Here is a 16,558-nt window from a genome sequence, read left to right as displayed (position 1 = left end):
CTCCGAGAGCAGACCAGTTACAGGCAGCATGGTTCCCCACGACTCCCCTCTCCAGGAGCAGCCACTCCCCTTTAACACGCTGGAGCGTCCCCCCCGGTGTTGTCTCTCTGTGCACGTGTGCTGTTCTTTCTCTTGTAATCGAGGTCATAGTGATTCACAGGGTTTCTTAGGTGTGAACATTTTTCTATATTGTTAAAAATGGTAAACATTATTATCAGTGGCTTTTTCACATTCTATTCCCTGTGTTATTCTTATTTACATCACAAAGCTTTAATCCAATAACTTCTTTGGAAGTATAGTTGACCCTTGAACAGGCCCGGATTGCATCACTTACCACCCCCCATGCAGTTGAGAATCCACATGTGACGTTTGATGCCCCCCAGGTTGAACTGCTGGTAGCCTGCTTGTTCATTGGAAACCTCACTGGTAACAGAAACAGTTGACTAACGTATTTTTGCATGTTCTACATACTGTCTTCCTATAATAAAGTAAGCTGGAGAAAAACATGTTGAGAAAATCCTAAGGAAGAGGAAATGTGTTTACAGTATTTACTGAAAAAAAAAATCCATGTATAAGTGGACCTATGCAGTTCAAACCCATGTTCAAGGTCAGCTGTATTTTAACCAGTTCCCTTAAACTGTGAAGCCTGTGGAGATAAATTTTAGCATTTAGACCAGACATTAACTAAAGAGAACACAGTGTTGTCGTTTAAACCAGAGGCACTGTATTTACTACTTTTACTCAGGGAGGAAGATGTATGATGCCCTAGCTATAAAACTTAACCCTCGCCTTGGCCGGTGTTGCTTGGAGTATCCTGCCACACCCTGAAAGGTCAAGGGTCAGTTCTCAGGGCACAGTTCTCAGGTTTGGTCCGAGGACAGGCACATAGAAGAGGCAACCCATCTGTTTTTCTCTCACATCAATGTTTCTGTCTCTCCCCATCACCCTTCCTCTCTCTCTAAAATCAATTACAGTATCTGTGGGTGAGGATTAAAAAACAAAAAAATCTAACCCTAAATCTGGTTTTTTTTCTTCCCCTTCTGCAGAGAAGAGAAGCACCACTGAAGTGAGAAGCTGCCCCTGGCGGTGAGTCCCCTGCAAGACCACCGATGATCACTTGGCACTTCTGCGACCCAGGCAGGCCCTCAGGTGCGCACTCTGGGCGCCCACTGCTGGGTGGGAAGAGGGAGCGATTCAGAAGGCCTGTTGATCTGCAGTCTTCTCACCCGCCTCCTGTGGTCAGGCGGACTCAGTCAATTTGTTTTGAGAACTGCCGATGAGAGACACACGTGTTGGCAAAGACTTGTGTTTGACAGATGTGAAGCAGTGTTGAAAGGGGGTGCAGAGGTCCCTCCGTATGCCAGCATGGGAGGGGCCTCCCCCGGGCCTTTTATTGTGGGTGAGGTTTCCATGTGTGTGCTGCTGTGAGCAGAGTAACTTAGTAAAGAAATCCTTTTCTAGAAGTTAGAACTTAAGAATAACATTTCAGTGCTTTTGTCAGCTGGACTGATCACATTTTCTGGATAGAATGACAAAGTTAATAAGCATCTAAAGAGATTATCTCAGCACCAGACGTTCCCTGGACCAGCGCTGTGTGCTCCAGGCTGCTAGCCAAAGCCATCCCTGTGGGAAAAGAGTTACTGGTGATTGAGGCAAAGTGTGCAATGGATAATTCAGAGCCTCTCCCCACAAGTACCAGTCAGTGGGTGGGAGCAGACCAGTTCTGCCCCGAAGGCTTCATGGCTCCTTGAAGAGTAGGATCATAAGGACAATGGGATAAGTTATACATAAAACCTGTTCAATTTAGTGCAGGGGTGTCATATGCATTTTCACTGGGGTCCACGTCCGACTCACCATTGCCTTCAAAGGGCTAAAATAATTTTAGGACTGTATAAATGTAACTCCTCCTTAACAGTTATAGAGTTGAACAAAGGCCTCGAGTCATGCTTTGTTCGTTCGTTAGACAGAGCCCGTACCCTGTGCCGGGCTCCCGTATCAGTGCTCCTTCTCTTAAGAAAATGTGATTATTTAATATGGGGGAAAAAAATCTCTGCTCTTGGTGAGTTGCATGAAAAGAGCAACTGGGACTTGTGCCAGGAGAGCTATTAGCACTTTGGAAGGTGCTGGAGGCCCGAGCAGCTCTCTGCCGCCACCGCCCGAATCCCTACCCACCCGTTGCTCTTGAGCCACTGTGTGTGTGTTTCATACGGTGCTCTGCCAACCAGTCGCCATTTTCCTTGCAGGGTTTGTGCAAGTGTGCAGACATGTTCACCGTTTCTCAGACCTCGAGAGCGTGGTTCATCGACAAAGCCCGTCAGGCTCGCGAGGAAAGGCTTGTGCAGAAGGAGCGGGAGCGTGCAGCCGTCGGGATTCAGGCCCACGTCCGGAGTTTTCTCTGTCGGAGTCGACTGCAGAGAGAAATCAGGTGGGAGCCGGCCCCCTCAGCATGTTTTCTCTTGCTCCCAATTCACAGCAAGAAAAGATGGCGTTTTCTCTTACAGTTCTTACAAAGCTCTCCAGCTGCTATGAGCTCCTAATTTAAAATGTCTTTTTTTTACCCTTCCCTCCCTTAGGAGAGAGATCGATGAGTTTTTTAAAGCAGATGATTCTGGGGCCAGTAAAAGAAGTGCACTGTGTATTTTTAAGATTGCCAGGAAACTACTGTTCTTGTTCAGAATTAAAGAGGATAATGAGGTAAAATAATAATAGCAAATATACGTTGTACTTACTGTCTGCCAGGTGTTTCATAAAGTCATTCGGTCCTTAAAGCAGCTCCCTGAGCTAGCAACTCTGGTAGTCCCACGTCCTGCCCTTTGTCTTCTTGGGGCCTGTGTTGCAGGGTTTATACCTTTTCCCTTGGGCCTCCTCACGGTTCTCTTTTCACCAAGTATCACAGCACTTGGTGGGCCCAGCTGCACACAGGAGCCAGGCAAGTTAGGTAAACGAGTGAAAGAAGCCATTTATGAGACAACACATAGTACCAGCCGTCACAGCTGGAAGTGCACAGTGACGGTGAGGACATCAGAGGGCTCCGTGGCGTCTGGGCACGCCCACCCGAAGGGGACGTCTCCGCTCGGCTTCAGCCACTGGCGGGCTCTGATTTGTTCAAAAGATGTTGAATTTCTTTATGCTCAGTTTTCTAATTCGTAAAAGTTGCGAGTTAATTTCAAATTTCTTTAAATTCTGCAAGCCAAAGAAAACATGTTGGTTATATGTTTGGGATTAGAATTGGCCCAGAAAATACGATTCCAGGAAACAGCTAGTTATCTGTAATGGTACTTAAGGTACCATTGAGACATGCCTCTGGGTGATCGGGGTGATGCCTTCATTATCACAGTCTCCCATCGTGCCAGACCCTCTGCTAGGCCCTGGGGCTCCAGAGGGCAACAGGGTGGGCAAGGCTCTACTCTAGAGCTCGGAGCCCAGAGGAGAGGGAGGAGTTCACTGGCCGGGAACACCGGTCGCATCGATGAGGGCAAACAGGCTCGGGGAGGGGGCCCCTGTTTACAGAGGAAGAAACTATGGTTGATAGTGATGAGGCAGCCACCCAGGACCACACCGGGTTTAAGGGTGGATCCAGGACTGGTATCCAGCTTCCCCTTTTCTTTCTTTTGCATTTCAAGATAAGAAGTAATGGTACAACAGTCTGAGGCAAAAGTCGGTGTCCATGAATCTCACAAAGTGGCAAACAAGCCTGCTTCAGGAAATTGCTGCTGGTCCGCAGGAGTCTAAGCCGAGTTTGCCAGATTAATTTCATTTTCGAAAGGAGCCCCAATCTGGATTTTTATATGAAATATACCAGTTCCCAAAACAAACATAGGGCTCATCAGGCCACTGAGCTGCTGGTTTAAAAGTCTTTCTTTAGCCTCTCTGACCCTCAGTCCCCATGTCTGTGAGGAGGGATTTAAAATGGTCACGGGTGTAAGTCTTCTGGCATAACAGGCGTGCCTCTGCCCGGTGTCCGGCAGACACTTGCTGCTTTCCCATTGTTCACTAGTTCCAGGAACTTAAAACCCCCATTCTGCCTCTTTGCAGAGATTTGAAAAGTTGTGTCGCTGCATCCTGAGCAGTATGGATGCTGAGAATGAACCTAAGGTAAGTGGGATGGGTTGGGTGTTAAAATAAGTCTCGCTGGCTGCTTGTTTGTCCATCTATCCTCACTGCCCTACCTGGCACCAAACCAAGCTGACCGGTCCCGTGCTAGTAGCCAGAACAGACTCGCTTGGCCCCTGTAACCGCCCGTGGCGTTTCTCTTTGCCCTCCTTGCAGGTGTGGTATGTGTCCCTGGCTCTTTCCAAGGATCTCACCCTCTTGTGGATTAAACAGATCAAGGACATTCTCTGGTATTGCTGTGAGTTTCTTAAGCAGCTCAAGGTAAAAGTGAAACACTGGAAATGTATCCTCCCCAGCTGGGGCCTTGTGTGTGTGTTTCAGAGTCCTCATGCTTCCCTCCTACGTTACACCTGCTGAGATTTATCAGCGAGAAGCCAGGAAAGAATTATCAGAGCCCCTGTTCTAGGAGAGAGCAAGTTAAATTTCACGATCAATTTCAGCTCTCCGTTCATTGACATATTTTGAACAACAACCTGTGCTTGCCGCAGTGTCGATGCCAGGGAATCTGTCGTCTTCCTCCCCATGCTTTTCATCTAGTGGATACTTTATTGTTTATATTATTACCCTAGGCAGGCTTCTTTTATTTATAAGTGCAGAAATCCAACAAGAGCACAGCAAATAATATACACAGCCTAAGGAAGAAAGAGAATCTTTTGCCAGAGAGTATGTTCTGTAGCATGGCAGCTGGGGATGACCCGAGCTGGGGCTGCTGGGTTCTCCCCTCATTCTTTTCTCTAATCTCTGGAGCCTTTTGGAGTCACCTTGGCTGCTTCTGCTGTGATCCTGGCAGCCAGCAGTTCTGGCCTCATATTCTGTCTTGACCAAAGAGAGAAGGGTAACTTCCCCACCCATTAAAAATCTGGGAGACCTCAGTGACCCAGTGGGGTCCTGGTCTCAACCCTTAACTGGTCACAGTAGTGAGCAGGATGGGGTACTACCACTGGCCCAGCCTGGTCTTATGCCCACCTTTGTGTTGGGAGAAGAGGAACAGAGGTGTGAGTAGATGCAAACAGCAGCTATGTCCACCTTGCACATAAGGAGGGGGAAGTTTCGGGGACAGAGGCTTTGCAAGGGCTCAGGTAGCAGCTGAGTGAAGCAGCGATGGTCAGCAGAGGTCACAGGGGTCCCTTTGAGGCCATCTGTCTTGGGGCCTTGCTCACCGGCCCTCTTGGCCTTGTCCCGGCAACAAGCCACAAGCCGGCCTGCTGGTTGAGGAAGACATTGTGCACAGAGCAGGGGTCATCTCACCTATCTGCTGTCCATGTCCACACGCCACCGCAGATTGCTTTTTGAGAAGAGGCTCTTCTGCTTTGGAGGAAAATTTCTTCAAGTTTGTGCAAAGATACACCCATTAGGAGAAAACACTGGATCTGGATCCAGGAAGACCTAAATGTAGTCCTGATTCTGCTGCTGATTTCTCACGTGGCCTTGAACAAGTCACTTGCCCTCTCTCATTCTGTGAGGTCAGGGGCTGGAACTAGGTGGTCTCCAGGGCCCCTTGCAGGAGTACATGCTAAAATGTCTCCGAGCGGAGAAAGGAATCGGGCCTTTTCCCCAGCCCAGTCCTGTGAAATGATGTTTGATAGTACCACCATTACATAGAGTTATCTCTGTGCCAGGCACTGTTCTTAGTGCTTTATGTACATGAGTGGTTTATCCTTACAATAACCATACTATCCGTTGTCAACAGATGGGGAAGCTGAGGCACAGAAAGGTTAAGAAACTTGTGCAGGGTCACATAGTTAGTAAGTGGCAATGGCAGAAGTCTGAACCTAGCATCCCTGTTAGGCTCAATTGCAATCCCACTCAGTCGCTCCAGTGTACGTATGAACATACGCATGGTCCTCAATGCATACAAAACTGGCAAGCCAGCGCTGGCCATCTTATTTCCCAGAATTCTCAGTTCTCCATTCTCAGAAATGCTTCAGATTCTGTAGTCTGACTAGTGGGTCAAAATCCCTGTCATTTAGCTCCTAAAAGTGGTCATTCCCCAAGAGAAAAAAGGATACTTGCTTGTTTCGCTGACTCACTCACTCAAGCCAAGTGCACTCAGACAAGTTATACAATGTCGCTTCACTGTCTGGGACTGGAGGGAGTGTATCTTATCTTACTCTCTTCATTGTTTCTAGCCTGAAATCTTACAAGACTCCAGACTCGTCACACTGTACCTCACGATGCTTGTCACCTTCACAGACACTTCAACATGGAAAATTTTCCGGGGAAAAGGTCTGTGGGACTTGCTTCAAAATCTTTCCTAAGGGCAGGGCTTGGGCACCTTTTCGCCGTTAATTTTAAAGTTTTTTTATTTACTCATTTATATATAGAGAGAGACATTGATTTGTTCCACTTATTTATGCATTCTTTGGTTGATTCTTGTATGTGCCTTGACCAGAGATCGAACCCATAACCTTGGCGAATCAGGACAATGCTCTAACCAACTGAGCTACCCTGCCAGGGCCCTTTCCACCTTTTTAAAAAGCAGTTTTGCCATCACGAGCCTCAGGGGAGGCCCGAGACCATACGGGCAAAGGCGCCCTTCGCACTACCCAGCAGGTTGCGCTGTGGCGTCCAGAATGTGTTCAGTACTGTGTGTTATAGTCTCCTTTTTTGGAATTTATGTTTAAAGCTTGGCCCCTCTGATCTTATTTTTTTTATTCCTGCAGCACCCAGTGACGATATTTGCTTACATTAAGCCTTGTCATTTCATTTGGCAACTCATTCAGCAGCAAGTAATTCTCTTTTGGCCATAAAATTTGCATTGTAAAGCTGCCTACTTTCCTGAATATCATACTTAGCTTATGCTGTTCGTTCAGTCACTTCACCCATCTGTTCAGCAAACAGCCTGCTCTGTGCCATATGCCGTGCAGACACTGCTCTGTGGCCACTCTGGCTCACAGACCTGAGAGCCTGGTGGGGGAGACAAGGCACATGCGTGTCCTATGCCCTGGTGCTCGGAAGGAAGAGTACAAGAGAAGCGGGGGTTGAGGTGGGAGCGGGCAGCCTTGCCTTGCTGTCAGGGCTCAGGCTTCCCTGGAGAAGTGCTGTCTGAGCTTGGAGCAGGCGGGAGAGTTAGAGGCCTCAGAATGAAGAGGAGGGACAACTCTGAAAGCAGAGGAAGCTGGTGTTCAAAGGCACCGGGTCAGGAGGAAGGTTTATTTTAAGGCACTATCCAGGGTTCCAGGCAGGATTTAAAATACAGTGAGCCCTGGCCCCTGCCAGGAAGCTTCCATCTTGTTGGAGAGAGGAGGCAGCCACAGAGAAGAGACAGCGCCAGGCCCTTGGAGGGAAGTAGAAAAGGTGCTACAGGACCTCAGAGCCTGGGGATGTCACTTCTGGCTGGGGGATGATGGGCCCCGTCACCTGAGGATGACACTCGAGCAGGGAGAGGGTCCCGGACATGCAGTGTCTCTGTGAACCCCCGTCCCAGGCTTCAGGGAGCAGGAAGGCCAGCCAGAAAGTGCCTCTTTTCCTGGGGCCCGGGACGTGGGCTGTGGCTTTCTGCCCCACCTAAAACAGTTCATGTAGGGTCGGATTTTTTCTTGTCTCAGACTTTTTTCTTTGTTTAGGTGAGAGTCTTCGACCAGCCATGAGCCACATTTGTGCAAATATAATGGGACATCTCAACCAGCGTGGATTTTATTCTGTGCTGCAGGTCTGTGACCCAGTCCCCTAATATGTGACCTTACTCCTGAAACCTGAACTTGGATTTTTATGTTTGATTTTGGCATATCCAGTGCCTTCCTCACAGAAACACTTTACAGAAAGAGTTGAATGCCTCAGTGTCTTCTCCTCCCTCCCCCTGCCGTGGGTCACTCGGGTCACTTGCGGTTTGGGTGAAGGGAGGCAGTGCCACTGGGATCCCTTTAATGTGCCGAGTCTTCGGCTCCAGGTGTAATCCAGTCACTTGAAATTGAAACTGGGGGTGGAGGGGGGTAGGGGGGAGGCCTCAGGGCTGGTTCCCTCTGGCGCCTTCTCAGTTGGTGTCTGGAATTGGTGGCTGTGTCCTCAAAAGCCTCTGTCCACACTGCACCTTTTGTGCCAGCCCGTGTAGCTGGGCAATGGTCAGAAACCCAGACTGCTGTTTAAAAGTAACAGTTCGGGAGTCCTCAGTGTGAGAAGTGGCGTGGGGTGGGCCCCTCCCCGGGCCCCTCCCCTCCCTCTGCCTGGCACCTGGATGGGGTCCATGGGGACGTGGCCTCGCTCTCTCCGTGGCCACGGCAGGCCTTGGGGACAGTGGGATGGCCAGAGCTCCTCCCAGCAAGGAGGCCTCTGTGTGACCCCATAACTGGAGGCTGCTTGTCTTGAAATTTTATGTCTGGTGTATTTGTCAGCTGTTAGGTTTTTTTTTTTAATTTTAATTTATTTTTAGAGGGGAAGGGAAGGAGAAAGGGAGAGAAATATCAGTGTATGGTTGCCTATCATGTGTCCCTTGCTGGGAACTGGCCTGCAACCCAGGCATGTGCCCTGACTGGGAATCGAACCGTGATCATGTGGTTCACAGGCCCCCGCTCAATCCACTGAGCTACACCAGCCAGGGTGGTTTTTTAACTATTATTTTAAAAGTTAAACATACCATTTAAAGGTGAGGGAGGGTATAATGAACTTCTATACCCATCACTTTTCTCTCCTTTCATTTTTAAAAACATTCCAATTTAGTTTTTTTATCTGAGATACTCATTTTAATGTCTTTCTTTTTTTCCACGAACAAGTGAATACAGAGTTGGCATCATTCCCTGACCAGTTAAAATGTTGTGTTTTTTTTTTAGATACTGTTAACTCGTGGCCTGGCGAGACCCCGGCCTTGTCTGTCCAAAAGCACTTTAACTGCAGCCTTTTCTCTCGCGTTGCGGTGAGTAGGGACAGCCGAGGGGCTGGCCCTCTCGCTTCTCTTTCCTCTGGTCGCTGCTGTTGGGTCTGCGATCGCCCCCTTGGTCAGCAGGAAGTGTTGGTCTGGGGGGAGGGCGAGGGCAGGGGAGTGTCTAGGACCATTCTTTCCTTGTCTTCTGTCTGCAGCCCTGCACGTGTTTGTTCTCAGCCGCAGGTCGAGATAAAACCCCTTCTCATTTTGAGCTTTTAGTTGATAGAGGAAACCTATGAGCTGAAGAAGGGCCAGCAAGGGGTGGCGGAAACAGATGGAATAGTGGTATAAACACGGGTTTAGACTGTTTGGAAGGCCAGCCCTGACCGATGCGGTGCAGCTGGTTCGGTGTCGTCCTGCAAAGGGGGAAGGTCGCCAGTTCCTGGTCAGGGTACATGCCTTCCAAAATCCCTTATTTCCCTCCAAATCACTACCCCCTCCCCTCTCCCCATGTAGTTTTTTATTCTGCCTTTTTTTAAAGATTTTATTTATTTATCTTTAGAGAGGAAGGGAAGGAGAGGAGAGAAATATCAACGTATGGTTGCCTCTCGTGAGTGCCCTGCTGGGAACTGGCCTGCAACCCAGGCATGTGCCCTGACTGGGAATTGAACTGCGATCGTGTGGTTCGCAGGCCCATGCTCAATCCACTGAGCTACACCAGCCAGAGTCTCTGCCTTTTTAAAAAAAGTTTACTATGTACCTTGAGCATTTTCTCATGTCAGTTAAACTTCAAAACTGATTTTTCATAGCTGTTTCTTATGGCTGTACTGTCCTCGGCTCACTGTTCCTTTAGTGGGTGACCCCATTTTCAGTTTTTAGTTTTTCTAGAAGTCCGGTGAAGCATGATTCCAAGGGGCTTGGGGGCATCGGTAGGGCTGCTCTTTTGTCCCAGGTTCGCATGCAGACCTCTGAGTGAGGTGACTTGTCTGTGTCTAGCCCTGTGGTTGCTGCACAGTTCTCAGACAACCTGATTCGGCCATTCCTCATACACATCATGTCTGTGCCTGCTCTCGTGACCCACCTTGGCACAGTGACCCCTGAGGTAAGTGGGCTCCGAGTTCCCCCCAATTTCACGGTTGCCTTTCTTCTTAGAAATTAGAGTGTAAAATGTTTTTTCTGTTAATTCTCACCTCTTCCCTGAGTCGTCTTCTGGATCAGTAGCCACTGTGGGCACACTTTTGTTAATAGCCCAAAGAAACAGGTTCTCATCTTTGTTGCTTTTATTTTTAGCAACCAATAGCATGTTTGGCTACTAGGGGGTAACCTGCAGGTGGTCAAGGTCATGCTTTAGTGGGAAATTCTTCCCATCAGCTTTCGCTTTAACAGTCTGTGCTTGTTTGCAGCGCCTCGCTGTTTTGGAATCCCATGACTTGCTTCGTAAATTCATCACATTTTTAAGAGATAAAGATCGATGCCGTGATGTCTGTGAAAGTTTGGAAGGATGCCACACGCTTTGTCTGATGGGTGAGTATCTCTGGCTGGAATGTGACTGTGTTCTGGACATCAGGAAAATGGGTTAGTGGTGCTTGCAGTGAGAACACGCAGTCGGAGAGATAGTTAAAGCAGACACGTGAACCTGAAATCACATAGGAAATGTATCAGCTCGGCAAACTGGTTGAGGGACTGTAAATGACTGCTCAGTTTCAGCCCTTACTTCCTGTCAGCCCAGGGGAAATTGAAAATGTGATGAGCTGCTGAGAAAATTCCCATCTTGGGAAAAGGCGGGCGCGCAGCTGCGGAAGGCTCCGAGCAGGGCCCCCAGCAGGGCCTGCATCGTCTGCTTGACTGTGTTTTCATTGTAGATGAAAGGGTCTGTGGCTGGAAGTATTCAGAAACAGCAGATGTACATAATTTTCATTGCCTGATTTATTTTACATGGAAAAAGGTTCTTGGGGCTAAGTTTTAAGGGAATCCTCACACAAGGCCTGTTAAATAACTGTGGTGTACTTTGAATAATTGATTTCTAGGAATTTTAGATAGTCTTCAAAAGAGTATTTCTTATGTTAACCTCTGGTTTTAACATCTTAGCATAATGTTAGAATGTCACACTAGCTAAATATGGCATACTTATGTGTACCAGATGTTCTGTGTGTCATACAGTCCTCACATCAGGAGTGGAGGTCGGTATTCCAGTCTTCCTGATGAGGATACAGGGTTCGAGAGGTGGTCTGAGGCAGAGCCGGCACCGGAAGCCGGGTTGGCCTGCTTCTGAGCCCTGCATGGCTCCGCAGCACCAGCGCTGACAGGCGTCCTGTGTGGGACTGCTCACTGTGCGCAGGCGCGGCTGCCTGAGCGCCGGGCAGGGAGCAGGGCTGGGAGCAGACGATGCACTTCTGCCACCGCCTCCTCGTCTCTCTGCAGGCAACCTCCTGCACTTGGGCTCCCTCAGCCCCCGAGTGTTGGAGGAGGAGACGGACGGCTTTGTGAGCCTGCTCACCCAGATGCTGTGCTACTGCCAGAAGTACGTGTCCCAGAAGAAATCCAATCTGACGCACTGGCACCCTGTCCTTGGCTGGTTCTCCCAATCCGTGGACTATGGGTGAGTCCCGGAGGCAGATTGCTGTTTCTCCTGCTGCCTCCTGCCTCTCTCCCATCATCTCTGCCTTCCTTCTTTATTTTGGCTTACGTTGTTTTGTTTCTTCGTACAGAAGTAATGTATGTTCACTGTGTACAGTACAGGTAAGGACCAAAGAGCACAAAAACTGTCTCATAACGCCACTACCTCGAGACAGCCTGTGTGCACACCCTCTCAGCCTTGTCCCTCACAGCTGTTCCCAGAAATGAGATCGCGGTGGTTTGTCTTTTGTTTTGTTCACATAGTGTCTATAAATGCTCTCTTTTCTTCTCCAACATCACTCTTTTGATTGCCTGGCTGCCGTATTTTGGGGATACTAAAGTTAGATGCATGATTGATTCAAAGGGAATTGAAGTCCCTCCAGATGCTTTTCAAGAGGTGGAATGGAAATTTTAAAGTTCTTTTAATCAAGGACTTAAAATGTTTTTTAAGAAGCACCACTGGGCTAGAAGATAGAGATTAAGTGAGGTGGCGGCACGCATTTGAAAGGTGTGTCCTAGGCCGGGCTGCAGCGGGTCTCAGGTCTGAGGCAGCCATGCCGCTCCAGCCCCATTCCCGGGGCCCCTGACAGGTGCTCTTGAGACAAAACCTGAGCGCCAGGGAAGGAAATCCCCAGGTTTTCTCCCTTTTCCTTGTACCTAAGTGACATCCAGTTGAAAAAATCTGATTGTCAGCCTACAACCAGGCCACGGCCCCACACTGAAGAGGGCGGAGGAGCGTGTGCTGGGCATCAGGCTGTGCAGGGCAGAGTGCAGGGCAGGAAGCACAGTGGTGAACAACCTGGTCTTTCTGGGGGGACCTTGGACAAGTCTCTTCACCTCACTTTCTTCATCTGGAATGTGGGGGAGGGGTGCCTCCGAGGACTGACTGAGACGAGGCACCAGTGCCCACACCAGGCCCAGCCTGTGCCCAGTGGGCGGTGGCTGTTGCTGCCGTGGCACTGGAAGACAGTGAGAGCCAGTGCGGGGTCTCTGGCAGGGAGGCATTGAAAGCGGTTTTCGGGGTGTGAGTCCAATGCTGGGGCTGTGGCGCAGAGTGGAGAAAGCAGCACCCGAAGGCAGTGAGACTCCCAGGAGGCTGGAGAGGCGGTGAGGTTGTGGGCCGGGCCTGAGGGCTGGCTGTGAAGGGGAGGCGGCACAGCAGGCGCGAGATGGCTCTTGTCATCTTAGTGGTGAACAGGATGGAACTGAGATGGAGAGAGGGGAAGGGTGTCCGGGAGATGGTGGTGACTCGTGGGGCCTGGGGGCCTGGGGAGGGCAGTGGTGCTGTTGGCAGCACGGGAAGTCTGGGGGGATCGGCAGGGAGGGGAGAGGGGTCAGTGCCTCCTGCACCCAGGCCTCAGCAGCGATTTGTGGAGCCCCCTTTTAAATTATCTTTATCTCATTGACCATGTTGACCGGCAGATCCTAGCCACACTGCCACGTGGAAGGCCCTCCCTGGCCATTCGACAGGTGGAACTGACACACCTCGTCTCCTTTTCTCTCCCAGCCTTAACGAGTCAATGCCCTTGATCACCAAACAGCTGCAGTTCCTGTGGGGGGTGCCTCTGATCCGGATCTTCTTCAGTGACATCCTGAGCAAGAAGCTGCTGGAGAACCAGGAGCCGGCGGCCCACGTGCAGCCAGCATCCCCGCAGAACGTGCTTCCCATGAAGAGTGAGTGGCTGGAGCAGGCTGGCCGTGCCTCTGCCGGGCTGAGTGCACCTTCTGGGCGTTTCAGGGTGCCTGTCCCCCTCTGTTGTGTGATGGTCTGCTTCTCCCACAAAGACTTTGAGACTGCTTAAGTCAGTTTTACATTTAGCAAAAACAGTGGAAAAAATCCTTAGCAATAGAATACAGAACGTAGGAAATAGACATAGGTGAGGAAAATCAAGGTCATGCCTAGAGAATGTCAACTGATACGTGTTCCACGGGGCGGCCATGGTTTTCTCCGAGCTTCCATTTGGCCCTGAATTTCCAGTAGGTGAGATGAAAAGGGGCTTGTGACTCTTTCTTCCCGTAAATAGGAAGACCTGTTTCTGAGGGGAGGTAGAGCTCTTCTGCGTGGCTGATCACACAAGAAATCTCCCAGGTGAGGCTCCTGGTACAGGGGACTCTGTCACCAGCGCAGCCATGTCCCCTTGCAGGGTCAGTGATGGGTTCTGTGGAGAGGTTTCTCGCTGCCCACACTGATAAGAGTTAAGGAAATGCCACCAACACGTAAATCAGTGGGATGGCCTGCCACAGCAGATTTGCAGGGTCAGGGTGGCTCTTCCTTTGCCACCTGCAGGCTGCAGAGTCCCATCTTGTAGCCGTCAGTGAGCATGGGCTCAGTGACTTGTCACTGCGGCAGGATACAGATGGGAAGGCTTAAAACCAGAGTAGGGTGCAACCCTAAGCTGAGTCTCAGTACCTGAGGCCTACACCCCTTCCTCCGTCTAAAAGCACAGAACGTTGGGCGTCAGCCAGGCCCCCCGTCTTTTCCCCCTTTCCCCTTTCCAAGGACTAGGAATTTTTACCATGGTTTTTACCTTTGTAATTTTTACCTTTGTGGATTCTGACATTAAGTGGTATGCAAAAGGATCTCACATAAGAATTATATTGTCTGGCTTCTGAGAAATTTTCTGATTCTGAAGCCGTCTTTGGGCTTTACCTAAAATCCTATTGTTAACGCATTTCTGTGTTATTCCAAAGGGGTGACTTGAATCAAGGAGCAGCCGCACTGTCAAGATGTGGCTGTAAATTAGGAACTTGAGCCCTGGCTGGTGTGGCTCAGTGGATTGAGTGCGGGCCTTCGAACCAAAGGATCACAGTTCGATTCCTAGTCAGGGCAAATGCCTGGGTTGCAGGCCAGTTTCCCACAGGGGATGCATGAGAGGCAACCATACATTGATATTTCTCTCCTTCTCTCCTTCCCTTCCCCTCTAAAGATAAATAAATAAAATCTTTAAAAAAGTAGGAACTTGATTGAAATGCTCTTCTAGTTACTGCCAGGGTAGGACTTGACAGACGGCTGAGCTTCTGCCCACGCGCTCCTTCTCCCCACTGCCAGATCTCCTGAAGCGCGCATTTCAGAAGTCTGCGTCGGTGCGGAACATTCTCAAGCCTGTCGGGGGTAAGCGTGTCGACTCTGCGGAGGTACAGAAGGTCTGCAACATCTGTGTCCTCTACCAGACCTCGCTGACCACTCTGACCCAGATCCGGCTGCAGATTCTCACAGGTTCGGGAGCCCGGGGCATCCTCTGTCTCTCACATTTGGCTGGCAGTTTTGCTCGGAACAAGCTGATTTTCTTCTGGCCACTTTGAAGAGAAGTAGGACATGTCTGAGCCATGTTAGAGACCAGTTAGTTAAACAGCCGGAACTGACCTCCATCCTAGCACTTCCAGTGTGTCCCTGTGCCCTGGCCCTTTATATTAATTATGAAGTACAGTTGGCTTTCTAAAAGTTACTACTCTTTCTGCATGGAAAACTAGGAAAGACAAGGAAGCAGGAAAGAGACAAATTAAGCCACTCTTCATCCCACGATCCTGACACAGCTCCCTGTGCCTGAGTGGGCACTTGTGTGTGAGTTTAGATTGAAACACAGTTTTGTCCTTCCCTTTCCGTTAGTCACCTTGTGAGCGTTTGATCACGTCAGAAATTGTCCAGATACCTCACTTATGTCAGCTGTGGAATGTCCTTGCGTGATGTGCCCAACACTTTCCTTTGTAGCTGAACGAGGACGAGAGTCCCCTCTGTGAGCAGAGGTGGGTGCCCAGGACTTTGGGGTGGCGGTGCAGGAGTTGGTGTGGATGGGTATTATGTGGACAGGCCGTCTGTAAGCTCTGACACCGTTCGCTGCATAAGGCGTTAAGAACCTCTCTGATGCGTTTTGAATTTTTTTAAATCATGAATTGCTCCTGCCTCCCCCTTTCACACACACCACTTCACCTTCAGTGTTCACAGCACACCTGTCATGGCCCAGCACCGAGGGTATGCAGTAAGTTAGAGGGCCGTGGTCTATGTTCCCAAGGGGGTTACATTCTGGTGGGAGAGACCAGTAAGAAACAAGGGGGAGGTGTGTTCCGTGTGATGGTGGGCGCCATGGCAGTGACGGTAACGAGAGACAGGCCTGGCTCCGGCTGGAGCATGGTTTCTGGGCCTCAGCACGGTTGACCGGTTGGTGGTTCGGGCCAGGTAATGCCTTGCTGTGGAAGCCACCCTGTCATTGCAGGATGTTTAGCAGGCCCCGGCCCCGACCCATCGACGCCAGGAGCACCTTCCCCTACACCCTAGTTATGACAGCCATTCCTGTCTCCACACATTACTGAATGCCCCTGGGGGACAGAGTACCCCCTGGTTGAGGACATCTGAGCTGGTGTAGTGATGGAGATGGAAGCAGGGAGACATATGATCTATTTCAGAGGTAGATTGGATTTGGGGGGTAGGGCCTAAAAGTTTCAAAGATGGTGCGAGAAATTTTGGCCCAAGCAGCAGTGTGGATGATGGGGCTAGTTGCCATGCTGGGACTGGCTAGGGCTGATGGGGCATCCAGAGCTCCGTTTCGCCTGTGTTGAGTGTGTGGCACCTGCTGTCATGTGAATGTAGTCTACTGGGGCGTGGACAGAGGGGTGGCATGTGAAGCCTTGGGCCTAGGGCAGGCTCACCGAGGAGAGTGTGGGGGAGAAGGGATGGGGCCCAGACCGAGCCTGGGCAGCCCAGCACCTAATGCGAGGGTTTGCACAGTGCACTGAAGGGATGATTTTGCTGCCTGTCTTCAGCTTTATAAGGTGACCACAACGTGAAGCACCCCCCCATTGTCCCAATTAAAGAATCCAAAAAGAAGGTTTTTGGCCACCTTGATAACGTATACTTACAAGGAATGAAGATAAACTAGTTTAAAGTGTATATATAATATCCAGTCTACTACGGTGTGCATGTTATTATGGAAAATACACTAATTTTAAAAATACTGCTGTTTCTCTACTCACACTTTGCAAAGCACTGTTGTTTGTGCTCCTCACGCGTGCACGGCGGTCCTGCAGCCCCGTGCC

General features: G+C 49.9%; 1 protein-coding gene across 4 annotated transcripts in view; it reads left to right on the top strand.

Annotated features, from left to right (window-relative positions):
- UBE3B (ubiquitin protein ligase E3B) overlaps nt 1-16,558 on the top strand; it is a 44,094-nt gene that overhangs the window by 2,686 nt on the left and 24,850 nt on the right. For 2 of the 4 annotated variants that reach the window (XM_037052307.1, XM_037052306.1), the window contains exons 2-14: nt 1,047-1,149; nt 2,244-2,425; nt 2,574-2,694; nt 4,036-4,095; nt 4,270-4,374; nt 6,243-6,339; nt 7,680-7,765; nt 8,880-8,962; nt 9,908-10,013; nt 10,315-10,435; nt 11,333-11,510; nt 13,035-13,201; nt 14,577-14,744. In XM_037052307.1, the coding sequence (XP_036908202.1) occupies nt 2,265-2,425; nt 2,574-2,694; nt 4,036-4,095; nt 4,270-4,374; nt 6,243-6,339; nt 7,680-7,765; nt 8,880-8,962; nt 9,908-10,013; nt 10,315-10,435; nt 11,333-11,510; nt 13,035-13,201; nt 14,577-14,744 (1,453 nt within the window). In that variant the 5' untranslated portion in view covers nt 1,047-1,149; nt 2,244-2,264. Of the gene's footprint in view, nt 1-741; nt 839-1,046; nt 1,150-2,243; nt 2,426-2,573; nt 2,695-4,035; nt 4,096-4,269; nt 4,375-6,242; nt 6,340-7,679; nt 7,766-8,879; nt 8,963-9,907; nt 10,014-10,314; nt 10,436-11,332; nt 11,511-13,034; nt 13,202-14,576; nt 14,745-16,558 lie in introns of those variants that run through there. The other 2 variants (XM_037052308.1, XM_037052309.1) reach the window with 2 other exon arrangements.

Source organism: Sturnira hondurensis, unplaced genomic scaffold (genome assembly GCF_014824575.4).
Source record: "Sturnira hondurensis isolate 20B ecotype Veracruz unplaced genomic scaffold, ASM1482457v3 Scaffold0007406, whole genome shotgun sequence".
NCBI lineage: Eukaryota > Metazoa > Chordata > Mammalia > Chiroptera > Phyllostomidae > Sturnira > Sturnira hondurensis.
Note: the sequence above shows the minus strand (reverse complement) of the source record. Positions and strands in the feature narration are given on the sequence as shown.